Source organism: Lissotriton vulgaris, chromosome 8 (genome assembly GCF_964263255.1).
Source record: "Lissotriton vulgaris chromosome 8, aLisVul1.2, whole genome shotgun sequence".
Classification (NCBI taxonomy): domain Eukaryota; kingdom Metazoa; phylum Chordata; class Amphibia; order Caudata; family Salamandridae; genus Lissotriton; species Lissotriton vulgaris.
In genome coordinates, this window is record NC_141696.1 from 104,059,953 (window position 1) to 104,074,426 (window position 14,474).

General features: G+C 45.6%; 1 protein-coding gene across 3 annotated transcripts in view; it reads left to right on the forward strand.

Moving 5' to 3' along the window:
* LOC147693542 (GPI-linked NAD(P)(+)--arginine ADP-ribosyltransferase 1-like) overlaps positions 1–14,474 on the forward strand; it is a 73,841-nt gene that overhangs the window by 17,933 nt on the left and 41,434 nt on the right. For all 3 annotated transcript variants that reach the window (XM_086933757.1, XM_086933756.1, XM_086933758.1), the window contains one exon: positions 3,151–3,892. In XM_086933757.1, coding sequence (XP_086789883.1) covers positions 3,151–3,892 — 742 coding nt within the window. The remainder of the gene's footprint in view (positions 1–3,150; positions 3,893–14,474) is intronic.

Below are 14,474 nucleotides of genomic sequence, written 5' to 3' on the forward strand. Positions count from 1 at the left end.
AAACTTTATAAAGGGTATGAAAGAATGAAAGACTATGAGTTTGACGGTGCAGCAGCTGGACCGCCCTGCAGCTGCACCGCCAAACCTGTGTGGCAAACACCCGCCATAATTTAAGTTTTTTAGTCATTGGTGGGTGGTTCGTTTGGCATTTCCTGTGGCAGTGTCTATAAAATTGGCATGCTTTGGGAACGTCAAAGGAACTAGGGACCTTAGGCACCAAGTATGTCTTCAAAATGCTATTTAATTCAGTGTAGAAGGAGAGCCTTCATGTTGAATTGCAAAGAGGTATGGTAAATTAACCAATACTTTAGAGATCCAGAGTGGATTCTTGGGTCAAAATGCGCAGATGAGTTACGTTTTGACAGTCAGGAAACCAGACTGTCAAGATGTGACTCATCTGCGCTTCTTCCTCCCAAGGCTCTCCTTCTACACTGAATTAAATGGCATTTTGAGGACCTACTTGGTTCCTAAGGTCCCTAGTTCTACTAATCTTAAGAGCATACTCCCTGTGGATACTACATTTCTGGTTTGAACAGGCTATATAGAGGCCATTTTCACAAGGCCGCACTTTCTGTTTACTTGTCCCGATGAAGACCTGTGATGATATTTTATATGAGTACACAACTTTATTGGGTCGAAACGTCAATGATTACTATAGGTGTTCCTTACCTCTGTTAAGCATATTCCACATCCAAATAATAAGGACAGATGCTTGAAGCTATATGAACTTTTTATGGATTCTGCCTTGAAGTCATTTGTGTATTTTGTGTTAAATTATGTAATGTCTTGTGTATTTAAATGGTTTTTGAATGTGATACACTGTGTCGATTTTGCATTTATTCGTTTTTAATGGTCCTGTGTGCTATTGTGATACGTTATTATTTACAACACTCCACGGTATACGAGTGCTAACCTCATAAGTGCTTTGCCCGTTCAGCGGCCGATGGCACCACTACCTCCGTAGTGCTGCCGTCGGCCGTTGAACGTTCGAACTGCACCTGCGCAATGGAACGTCCAGCCCTGAAGCTGGACGTTCCATAGCAGCTAAGGTGTTAATATTCCACGTTATACTTCAAAAATCCTTGGTGTCAATGATATATTTCTTAGTTATTAACCCGAAGTGTTATGCCATTTAAATGGCCATGCCTTGTTAAACACGAAACAAAGAGGTTTATAAAAGTGATATTGTACTCCCCTAAAAAATCAACTGTTGCTCCATATTTCTTATACTTATATTTGTGATGTTCTCCACCCTTTGCTGGTTCCAGTTTTGGTAAGAGTGACCCACAAAGGCCCAGAATTGATATCTTTACAGAGAATTGAGTAGGATTTCTTGCTGATGAGTTGGAGAATGACCAGTAGATTAGCTGTCCAAATCAACAGCTACTTAGATGGTTAGCTGCACAACTAGGTGGTTCTTGTAGTTGGCAGTGTGAGTGAGTGACCTTAGTTATTTGTGAAATTCACATGGCTTCTATATTATTAGTGCTATGAATTTGCCAATAGCAGCATTGTGTAATCTATGGTTTATAGGAGTATAACTAGTCTATGTAACTTTTCAAAAACTGTGATGTTGCCTCCTGTGGTGAATAATACAGCGGATGGGATAAATAATGTATTTGAAATGATCTTGCATCATATAGCTGGATGTTTCACTGAAGTACCAGATGTGTCAATAAACTTCATTTACATCATGTAACAGATGACATTATGGTAGGTCAAATAAAGCAGCTGACCTTTCATAAAACCATGGGGCATATTATTAAGGGGGTTTATCTCCGCTTTTTTGGCTTTAAAAGCCAAGAAAGCGGAGATAAAATTATCTCCCTATTACCTAGCTGTTGCTAACACCAGTTAGCGACAGCTAGTAGGAGATAGCGACCATCTTCGGCCCCACTTTGCATGTCAGTGATATTTATCACTAATGACATGCAAAGTGGGCGTGCCAAGATGTTAGCGACTGGAAACAGTTGCTAACATCGCTATCTCCTATTACCAACTTATGGAGAAATTTGCGCTAAGCGCGAATATCTCCAAAAGCTAACGCCTGCCCTGAGCAGTTCTTAGCCATGTTATCCAATGGGAGTTGGATAACATGGCTAAGAGCATTAGCTCGGTAATGCATGAATATCGCTGACTTTTCAGAGATATTCATGCATTGCGGCCGATTTTTATCGCATTTGCGATAAACCTTGGTAATACCAAGGTTTATCTGCGATTAAAATCACCGCAGCTCAGCGGTAAATTTTTGTCTCTAACCAAGCAATAGCAATAATTATTGCTATTGCTTGGTAATATGCCCCCATGTTTCCATGAGTCCTATAATTGAGCAGTTGTTTTTGGTTTATTGGTGCTTCTGGAGGACGATAGAGCTTTATCACGTCTACTTTTATGCTGTGGGGTTGATTTCCATTCGATGCTCTAGGCAGGGCCGTGAACACACCATGGTTTAATTCAGAATATTTTATCCAATGAGTGGTCAAGTTGGTGATATTTGGAATGAAGCTTCCCTTGGCTTGGGCTAGTAGGCACTGGGTATTAGGGGCAAATCTCTCAAATGTTTGGTATTCTCGACATACTCTAGCTTGTTGTGTATGGTATGCTGAGGTTTGCTTGCCTAGAGCTAAGGTTTGGTGGTACATGGGTATTATCTTGATGTAGATGTGGTTTAGGTGGACCATGAGTTCCTTGAAATTGCAAGGGTTTTTAGGTTGCGCTGACTGGTTTTGGGACTGGGGGCTTGTTTGATGGCTTAAGATTTCTTCTAGTAGTGTTGATTTCAATTTGGGTTTTAATTTATTATTCATGTTATCCTCAGTTTTGGTGCAGCTTCACTGACTTATGGACTTGACGTCTACCAGAAGTGGATATTGACTTCCAATAAGAATTCTAGATATGAGCGATATTGCTTCAGTTTACACCAGGGGTCTCCAAACCGGTCCTGGAGGGCCGGATCCATGCCAGATTTTTAAAATTACTACATGTATCTCAATGGGAATATCCAAAAAATCTGGAATGGATCCGGCCCTCCAGGACCGGTTTGGAGACCCCTGGTTTACACCATGCTTCATTACTTTGGTTAGCTGTGAGTTGGACTATGTTTTTTTGTCTATGAAAAGTAATTTGGTTAATCTTCCTTATCTTGTCTAGACTGAGGGTCTTCTCCTCTACAAAAGAGACCTCTTCCTACTCGAGCATACCATCGACTTGAGACTCTCTGCCTTTGACGACCAATATAAGGGATGTGAAGTGAAGATGGAGCAGGAGCTCCCCTCCTTGATCAAGACTGAATTTGCAAAGAGCAAATACTTTTACACAGCCTGGAAGTCAGCAAGGTCAAAATGGGAAAATAGAACCGACACCACGGTCTTGCCAAGTGGCTTCAAGGAGGAGCATGCAATAGCTATCTTGGCATACACTTCCAGTTTCATGCTCCACAAAACTTTTGACAAAGCTGTCAGAGAAGCTGGCAAATCTGCTGAATATTATCAAAAGAACTTTAAGTATAAATCTCTGCATTTTCTTTTAACCAGAGCTCTTCAGATATTGGAAGCACAGCAGGAGACCCCACAGTGTGTCAATGTGTACCGGGGCTTCAGAGACATTCGGTACAAAACCGAGAAGCGGAAACGTGTCCGGTTCGGCCAGTTCGTCTCCTCATCGCTCAGCCAAAGCAATGGTTTGAAGTTTGGCCAGCACACAGTCTTTGACATAGAAACCTGCTATGGGGTGAACATCAAGAACTTCTCCTCCTACCCGGAGAACAAGGAGGTGCTGATCCCACCATACGAAAAGTTCATCGTGACCAATTTTACTAGAACCCCAAAGCAAAATCTTATTGAGATTCATTCGGTGGACAAGCTCAGTTTTTACAACTGTGAATACTTCAAAGGTAAGTTGGTCTTTACAATTTCACAGTTTCACCATGTCCTTGCTTCTTATCTGCACATTTAAATTAAGAACCTTCAACGTTAGATCACAAGGGCCAAATTCAATGCACGATTTTCAGTATATCCACCAGACATATTTACATATAAAGAATTTTAATGGGAACATTTACATAGTTAGTGAATATCCTGAAAAATGCAACATTTGAGCCCCACGGTTTAAAGCATGAGCCAACTTTTGTGAACAAAGAACAAGAAAGAGGCTCTTTCTTAGGGATTGTGCGATCTGAGGACTGATCTTGTTGGCTGATGTACAGTAGGTTTTTGGAAACATTTTTAGTTGGGGATGAGAGGAGGTTGAGAAGGAGCAATGTATAGCCTAAAATATTTCACGACATTATTAGACCAGTACTACAATCACCATCTTTGAATTCAGGATCCATTAGAGATCTATTGGGCACATGCATCAAGCTATTTAGGAATCGCAAACGGTGCGATTCGGTAAAATCGGCCGTTTGCGATTCCTAAATACCTTTTTAGTATGCATCATGCATTTTTGGACAATTCGCTATTTTTAGCGAATTCCAAAAATGCGATTGCTCTTAAGGAATCGCAAATTTGCGATTCCTTAAAAGCAATGCATCATTTTTTTTAAAATTGCGATTTTTGAAACCGGAAGTGCAAATTACCACAAGGTTGAACCTCGTGGTAATTTGCGAAATTGTTCAAATATGCTTTAAATAGCTTTTTTTAAACTGTGCAATTACAGACACACATGTCCTAAGGACATGTGTGTATGTAACTTGTACTGAAAAGTACATTTCATGGGGGCAGGGGGGGGGGTCATTGGACACCCCTCTCCACCCTTGAAATGCATTCATGAATTGCGATTTTTCAATTGCGAATTCGCAATTCCCATTGATTCCTATGGGCCTTTTAGCCCATAGGAATCAATGGGAATTGCGAATTCGCAATTGAAAAATCGCAAATTTCATGCGAATCGGTAAAAATTGCGATTTTTACAGATTCGCATAAAATTTGCGAAAAAAATGATGCATAGGCTTTTGCGAGTTCCTATTTGCGATTCGCTATTTTTCGCAAATAAGAATTTGCAAATGCCAATATTGATGCATGTGGGCCTTAGACATGATTCTCGTGAGTGGTACAAGTTGGTTAGTGGGTGTGGCAGGTAGATAAACAAAGGGATATTAACAACTAATCACATTTTCAGAAGAGGGAAGATTTTTGCAACGCAAGTTAAAGACCCAACTATTTGTATTTAATATTGCAGAGACATATGATTTGAAAAATATTTTTATGCCTTTAGTATGGAGGTAAATGAAAGATTTTTCATGGCTGCTGTATAGACCTTCTAAATGAATATGATAGTTTTGTTACAAATTGTGCTTATATATTAATTTACTTTATTCTTATTTTCCTATTTATTGCATGAAGAAGCACATTCTAGGCAACCAGAGAGAATAACAAAGTTGTTAGCAATTAGTAAGCACAGCAAATAAGTGTCCAACAATCACAAAATAAATTTATAACAAAATAAGACATGAGCAAAAGTAAAATCACAGACTTTCAAATGGATCAGTTCAGAAAATATAGTTTAGGTATCCTTTTGTATTTGCCATATGATGAAGATTGCACACACATCATGGTGGATGGTTTGCTAGATATGCCATAGATATGACATTGTCTCCTTTTTTGTAAATTACTTCCCTCTGTTTCTCCTCTTCCCATCCCCTCCGTGCATTTCCTTTACCACATTTGCAAATCTTTAATCTGCGGCCAAAAAATAGCGGAAACCCAGCAGTCATTGCGGACTAAGTGGCTTCCTAAGATTGATAGAACATTGTGGTACGGTCTAGTTGTTTCCAACTAGCGCCGGAACCGGAACTCGGGTACAGGAACCGGAAGGCGGCCATTTTGTGTGGCGCCAGCCGGGCTCCAGAGAAGACATAGCCCCGGCGCTCCGGGAAATAAAGAAAACTAAAACTTACAACGGCTCATGTCTTATATGTAGGAGGGTTCCTATAAACATGGCAGAAGATCGAATCATCAAGTGGAAAGAGGGTCGTGTCAGGCTCGGCTCAAAGGATTGTGCAGAATAGACTTGACTGACATAAAAGGCCTCTGGGACTTATTTACATCTTCAATAGCCAGAATTTTTAGCTTTTGTATTATACAGATTTACTACTATAATTACTCTTTTTATGACACATATGCGTAGCATGAGTAATAAAGGTTTCCCAATAATTGCTTTCATGTGAGCAGTCATACGTCATTTAATACTTTTCAGAATGCTGAAGTCCCAACCAGGGGTCTTCTGCCCACCTCTAGTCAGATGCATCACCAGGTTTAGATGCCAGTCTTATTTCTCCAAATGGAAGGTTTGTTCTGCAAAAAGGCCTTGGTTTCCTTATCTTGCTATTGTGCAGGGCTGCTCCTAATCCATATCTATGATGAAGCTCTTATAGAGCACAACATCCCAGTTGCTTCCAGGAACTTCAGAAGATGTAAAGTTCTTAAAGCGGCAGGGCAGGGCTCAAACACTGAACCATGCCAAGATAGCTGGCTGCAAGATCTTACATTTCTAATGGGTTCTTCTGAGGGCCTTCTCATGAGAACATTCACACTGCAGACACATCCCACAATACAAGGACAAATATCTAAACAATAATAGCCATTTATGTCAGCTACTGTATACCATTCTGTAAGGCAAAACCAGATTCTGTCTTCCCGCATGCCAAATAATTCTTTAATCTTCTAAACCACGCACTTTTGTCCTACACTGGGTCACCCTTCTACAATTCCTGGTACTCGAGACAGTACACCACACCTGTCATGTACTAGGGTGTGCCTTTACAGGGTACCTCGCATGAATGTGTTTTCTCAGTTGTGGGGTATGGACACTGACTGCAGGTTTCCATGTTTTGTCTGCTGGATCATACCCCGTCTGATCCATTAGGGGCCATATTATGGATATGGATTTACAAAAGGGGGTGGTGATGAACAGAGTGTCTGAATTGAGCAGACCACTCTTACCCAGTCCAAAGATCAGGGCTTGATCCATCACCGTTATTTATCTCACTGCCCCATCCCAGCTCAGAACCTGGCTATATGCAAATCAGTCTGTCCCTGGCCCAGTGCATCATGGGAACAGGGCAGACTAAACTACCAAGCCAATTCTTTACCAGAAAGGAGCCAAGCTACCGGGGACCGGTTTCTGGCATTTCAGCCTCTTCGGCCCGGCTTGCTTGAATCCTGATGGAGCAGTGAGAAAGGGACTCATGTCTGAGTATACCCTGCCACACCTATAGTGGCCAAAATCGATTTACAAAAGGGGGTGGTGATGAACAGAGTGTCTGAATTGAGCAGACCACTCTTACCCAGTCCAAAGATCAGGGCTTGATCCATCACCGTTATTTATCTCACTGCCCCATCCCAGCTCAGAACCTGGCTATATGCAAATCAGTCTGTCCCTGGCCCAGTGCATCATGGGAACAGGGCAGACTAAACGACCAAGCCAATTCTTTACCAGAAAGGAGCCAAGCTACCGGGGACCGGTTTCTGGCATTTCAGCCTCTTCGGCCCGGCTTGCTTGAATCCTGATGGAGCAGTGAGAAAGGGACTCATGTCTGAGTATACCCTGCCACACCTATAGTGGCCAAAATCGATTTACAAAAGGGGGTGGTGATGAACAAAGTGTCTGAATTGAGCAGACCACTCTTACCCAGTCCAAAGATCAGGGCTTGATCCATCACCGTTATTTATCTCACTGCCCCATCCCAGCTCAGAACCTGGCTATATGCAAATCAGTCTGTCCCTGGCCCAGTGCATCATGGGAACAGGGCAGACTAAACTACCAAGCCAATTCTTTACCAGAAAGGAGCCAAGCTACCGGGGACCGGTTTCTGGCATTTCAGCCTCTTCGGCCCGGCTTGCTTGAATCCTGATGGAGCAGTGAGAAAGGGACTCATGTCTGAGTATACCCTGCCACACCTATAGTGGCCAAAATCGATTTACAAAAGGGGGTGGTGATGAACAGAGTGTCTGAATTGAGCAGACCACTCTTACCCAGTCCAAAGATCAGGGCTTGATCCATCACCGTTATTTATCTCACTGCCCCATCCCAGCTCAGAACCTGGCTATATGCAAATCAGTCTGTCCCTGGCCCAGTGCATCATGGGAACAGGGCAGACTAAACTACCAAGCCAATTCTTTACCAGAAAGGAGCCAAGCTACCGGGGACCGGTTTCTGGCATTTCAGCCTCTTCGGCCCGGCTTGCTTGAATCTGTCCCTCACCACCCCTTGTTGTAAATATTTTTGTCCACCCTAAGCGTGGAAGGGTATACTCAGATGTGAGTCCCTTGCTCATTGCACCATCAGGATTCAAGCAAGCCGGGCCGAAGAGGCTGAAATGCCAGAAACCGGTCCCCGGTAGCTTGTTTCCTTCCCAGTGTAAGAATTGGCATTTGTAGTTTGGTTTGCACTGTTCCCATCATGCACTGGGACAGGAACAGACTAATTTGCATACAGCCAGGTTCTGAAACTGGGATGGTGCAGTGAGCTAAAAAACGGTGTTGGATCTAGCCCTGATCTCTTGACTGGGTGAGAGTATTCTGTTTAATTCAGAGACTCTGTCCCTCACCACCCCTTGTTGTAAATATTTTTGTCCACCCTAAGCGTGGAAGGGTATACTCAGATGTGAGTCCCTTGCTCATTGCACCATCAGGATTCAAGCAAGCCGGGCCGAAGAGGCTGAAATGCCAGAAACCGGTCCCCGGTAGCTTGTTTCCTTCCCAGTGTAAGAATTGGCATTTGTAGTTTGGTTTGCACTGTTCCCATCGTGCACTGGGACAGGAACAGACTAATTTGCATACAGCCAGGTTCTGAAACTGGGATGGTGCAGTGAGCTAAAAAACGGTGTTGGATCTAGCCCTGATCTCTTGACTGGGTGAGAGTATTCTGTTTAATTCAGAGACTCTGTCCCTCACCACCCCTTGTTGTAAATATTTTTGTCCACCCTAAGCGTGGAAGGGTATACTCAGATGTGAGTCCCCTTGCTCATTGCACCATCAGGATTCAAGCAAGCCGGGCCGAAGAGGCTGAAATGCCAGAAACCGGTCCCCCGGTAGCTTGTTTCCTTCCCAGTGTAAGAATTGGCATTTGTAGTTTGGTTTGCACTGTTCCCATCATGCACTGGGACAGGAACAGACTAATTTGCATACAGCCAGGTTCTGAAACTGGGATGGTGCAGTGAGCTAAAAAACGGTGTTGGATCTAGCCCTGATCTCTTGACTGGGTGAGAGTATTCTGTTTAATTCAGAGACTCTGTCCCTCACCACCCCTTGTTGTAAATATATTATGGATATGGCGCACTTTTCCTGTTTGAACCACAGCGCACCTTAAAACAAGAGCGCCCTATTACAGTGAATGCGCTGCCCCCAGGGCAACCGCAAAGTGGTGCAGCCCTGGGGGCAGCGCATTCAAAGTGTAAAATGGAGCAGCTTTGAAGCAGCCGCTCTATGTTTCACTGTGCAGACGGCAACCCATCTGAAATTTTTCCGTGCATTAGAGATCCTCTTGCAGCCGGGTGCAGTGTGTGACTCCGCCCGCCTGCAAGGGGATGTCTGGGGGCGGGGGCATTTCCCTCCTCCAAAGGGCTGCTATCAGGGGGCTCACTGACAATGCGCCACCTTTCAGGTTTGTGTGCCTCCTGACAGCTTCTTTGCCTCTGTGCCTGCATCTATAATACGTGGTACAAAAGAGGGTGGTGATGGAGCATCTGAACCAATCAAACACTCACACCCAGTCAACAGATCTGGGTTTAATCCATCACCGTTCTTTAGCCCACTCTGCCACCCCAGTTCAGACATGGCCATATGCAAATCAGTCTGACCCTGTGCCTCATGGGAACAGTCCAGCCCGAACTGCCAAGCCATGCCTTCCCTGGACCGGAAACAAGCTTCCTAGGACCGGTTTCTGGCATTACAGCCGTCTTCAGCCAGGCTTGCTTGAATACAGTGGCAAAGTGAGCAAGGGACTCACGTCTGAGCATACCCTGCCAACTCATGGCGAACAAAGTGGTACAAAAGAGGGTGGTGATGGACGGAGCATCTGAACCAATCAAACACTCATACCCAGTCAGCAGATCTGGGTTTAATCCATCACCGTTCTTTAGCCCACTCTGCCACCCCAGTTCAGACATGGCCATATGCAAATCAGTCTGACCCTGTGCCTCATGGGAACAGTCCAGCCCGAACTGCCAAGCCATGCCTTCCCTGGACCGGAAACAAGCTTCCTAGGACCGGTTTCTGGCATTAAAGCCGTCTTCAGCCAGGCTTGCTTGAATCCAGTGGCAAAGTGAGCAAGGGACTCACGTCTGAGCAAACCCTGCCAACTCATGGCGAACAAAGTGGTACAAAAGAGGGTGGTGATGGACGGAGCATCTGAACCAATCAAACACTCACATCCAGTAAACAGATCTGGGTTTAATCCATCACAGTTCTTTAGCCCACTCTGCCACCCCAGTTCAGACATGGCAATATGCAAATCAGTCTGACCCTGTGCCTCATGGGAACAGTCCAGCCCGAACTGCCAAGCCATGCCTTCCCTGGACCGGAAACAAGCTTCCTAGGACCGGTTTCTGGCATTACAGCCGTCTTCAGCCAGGCTTGCTTGAATCCAGTGGCAAAGTGAACAAGGGACTCACGTCTGAGCATATACTGCCAACCCATGGCGAACAAAGTGGTACAAAAGAGGGTGGTGATGGACGGAGCATCTGAACCAATCAAACACTCACACCCAGTCAACAGATCTGGGTTTAATCCATCACCGTTCTTTAGCCCACTCTGCCACCCCAGTTCAGACATGGCCATATGCAAATCAGTCTGACCCTGTGCCTCATGGGAACAGTCCAGCCCGAAATGCCAAGCCATGCCTTCCCTGGACCGGAAACAAGCTTCCTAGGATCGGTTTCTGGCATTACAGCCGTCTTCAGCCAGGCTTGCTTGAATCCAGTGGCAAAGTGAGCAAGGTACTCACAATGCTTGATTCCGGTCTAGGAAAAACATGGCTTGGCAGTTCGGGCTGGACTGTTCCCATGAGGCAGAGGGTCAAGGCTGATTTGCATATAGCCATTGTCTGACCTAGGGTGGTGAGGAGTGCAAAAAAACAATGGATTTAGGCCCAGATCTTTGTACTGGGGTAAATGTAAGACATTGTTCTGCATTCTGTCCATCAACTGTGTTTTTTGCAATTTTCACCCCGAGTGGGCTGGGTATGCTCAGACGTGAGTCCCATGCTCTCCACATCACTGGAGTCAAGCTATCCAGGCTGAAGAAGACTGATAGCCAGAAACCGGTCCTTGGATGCTTGATTCCGGTCTAGGAAAGACATGGCTTGGTAGTTCGGGCTGGACTGTTCCCATGAGGCACAGGGTCAAGGCTGATTTGCATATAGCCATTGTCTGACCTAGGGTGGTGTGGAGTGCAAAACAAACGATGGATTTAGGCCCAGATCTTTGTACTGGGGTGAATGTAAGACATTGTTCTGCATTCCGTCCATCAACTGTGTTTTTTGCAATTTTCACCCCGAGTGGGCTGGGTATGCTCAGACGTGAGTCCCAGGTTCTCCACATCACTGGAGTCAAGCTATCCATGCTGAAGAAGGCTGATAGCCAGAAACCGGTCCTTGGATGCTTGATTCCGGTCTAGGAAAGACATGGCTTGGTAGTTCGGGCTGGACTGTTCCCATGAGGCACAGGGTCAAGGCTGATTTGCATACAGCCATTGTCTGACCTAGGGTGGTGTGGAGTGCAAAAAAACGATGGATTTAGGCCCAGATCTTTGTACTGGGGTGAATGTAAGACATTGTTCTGCATTCTGTCCATCAACTGTGTTTTTTGCAATTTTCACCCCGAGTGGGCTGGGTATGCGCAGATGTCAGTCCCAGGCTCTCCACATAACTGGAGTCAAGCTATCCAGGCTGAAGAAGGCTGATAGCGCAGAAACCGGTCCTTGGATGCTTGATTCCGGTCTAGGAAAGACATGGCTTGGTAGTTCGGGCTGGACTGTTCCCATGAGGCACAGGGTCAAGGCTGATTTGCATATAGCCATTGTCTGACCTAGGGTGGTGTGGAGTGCAAAAAAACGATGGATTTAGGCCCAGATCTTTGTACTGGGGTGAATGTAAGACATTGTTCTGCATTCTGTCCATCAACTGTGTTTTTTGCAATTTTCACCCCGAGTGGGCTGGGTATGCTCAGACGTGAGTCCCAGGCTCTCCACATAACTGGAGTCAAGCTATCCAGGCTGAAGAAGGCTGATAGCCAGAAACCGGTCCTTGGATGCTTGATTCCGGTCTAGGAAAGACATGGCTTGGTAGTTCGGGCTGGACTGTTCCCATGAGGCACAGGGTCAAGGCTGATTTTCATATAGCCATTGTCTGACCTAGGGTGCTGTGGAGTGCAAAAAAAGATGGATTTAGGCCCAGACCTTTGTACTGGGGTGAATGTAAGACAGTGTTCTGCATTCTGTCCATCAACTGTGTTTTTTGCAATTTTCACCCCGAGTGGGCTGGGTATGCTCAGACGTGAGTCCCAGGCTCTCCACATCACTGGAGTCAAGCTATCCAGGCTGAAGAAGGCTGATAGCCAGAACCCGGGCCTTGGATGCTTGATTCCGGTCTAGGAAAGACATGGCTTGGTAGTTCGTGCTGGACTGTTCCCATGAGGCACAGGGTCAAGGCTGATTTGCATATAGCCATTGTCTGACCTAGGGTGGTGTGGAGTGCAAAGAAACAATGGATTTAGGCCCAGATCTTTGTACTGGGGTGAATGTAAGACATTGTTCTGCATTCTGTCCATCAACTGTGTTTTTTGCAATTTTCACCCCGAGTGGGCCGGGTATGCTCAGACGTGAGTCCAAGGCTCTCCACATCACTGGAGTCAAGCTATCCAGGCTGAAGAAGGCTGATAGCCAGAAACCGGTCCTTGGATGCTTGATTCCGGTCTAGGAAAGACATGGCTTGGTAGTTCGGGCTGGACTGTCCCCATGAGGCACAGGGTCAAGGCTGATTTGCATATAGCCATTGTCTGACCTAGGGTGGTGTGGAGTGCAAAAAAAACAATGGATTTAGGCCCAGATCTTTGTACTGGGGTGAATGTAAGACATTGTTCTGCATTCTGTCCATCAACTGTGTTTTTTGCAATTTTCACCCCGAGTGGGCTGGGTATGCTCAGACGTGAGTCCCAGGCTCTCCACATCACTGGAGTCAAGCTATCCAGGCTGAAGAAGGCTGATAGCCAGAAACCGGTCCTTGGATGCTTGATTCCGGTCTAGGAAAGACATGGCTTGGTAGTTCGGGCTGGACTGTTCCCATGAAGCACAGGGTCAAGGCTGATTTGCATATAGCCATTTTCTGACCTAGGGTGGTGTGGAGTGCAAAAAAAACGATGGATTTAGGCCCAGATCTTTGTACTGGGGTGAATGTAAGACATTGTTCTGCATTCTGTCCATCAACTGTGTTTTTTGCAATTTTCACCCCGAGTGGGCTGGGTATGCTCAGACGAGAGTCCCAGGCTCTCCACATCACTGGAGACAAGCTATCCAGGCTGAAGAAGGCTGATAGCCAGAAACCGGTCCTTGGATGCTTGATTCCGGTCTAGGAAAGACATGGCTTGGTAGTTCGGGCTGGACTGTTCCCATGAGGCACCGGGTCAAGGCTGATTTGCATATAGCCATTGTCTGACCTAGGGTGGTGTGGAGTGCACAAAAACGATGGATTTAAATCCAGATCTTTGTACTGGGGTGAATGTAAGACATTGTTCTGAATTCTGTCCAACAACTGTGTTTTTTGCAATTTTCACCCCGAGTGGGCTGGGTATGCTCAGACGTGAGTCCCAGGCTCTCCACATCACTGGAGTCAAGCTATCCAGGCTGAAGAAGGATGTTAGCCAGAAACCGGTCCTTGGATGCTTGATTCCGGTCTAGGAAAGACACGGTTTGTTAGTTCGGGCTGGACTGTTCCCATGAGGCACAGGGTCAAGGCTGATTTGCATATAGCCATTGTCTGACCTAGGGTGGTGTGGAGTGCAAAAAACGATGGATTTAGGCCCAGATCTTTGTACTGGGGTGAATGTAAGACATTATTCTGCATTCTGTCCATCAACTGTGTTTTTTGCAATTTTCACCCCGAGTGGGCTGGGTATGCTCAGACGTGAGTCCCAGGCTCTCCACATCACTGGAGTCAAGCTATCCAGGCTGAAGAAGGCTGATAGCCAGAAACCGGTCCTTGGATGCTTGATTCCGGTCTAGGAAAGATATGGCTTGGTAGTTCGGGCTGGACTGTTCCCATGAGGCACAGGGTCAAGGCTGATTTGCATATAGCCATTGTCTGACCTAGGGTGGTGTGGAGTGCAAAAAAACGATGGATTTAGGCCCAGATCTTTGTACTGGGGTGAATGTAAGACATTGTTCTGCATTCTGTCCATCAACTGTGTTTTTTGCAATTTTCACCCCGAGTGGGCTGGGTATGCTCAGACGTGAGCCCCAGGCTCTCCACATCACTGGAGT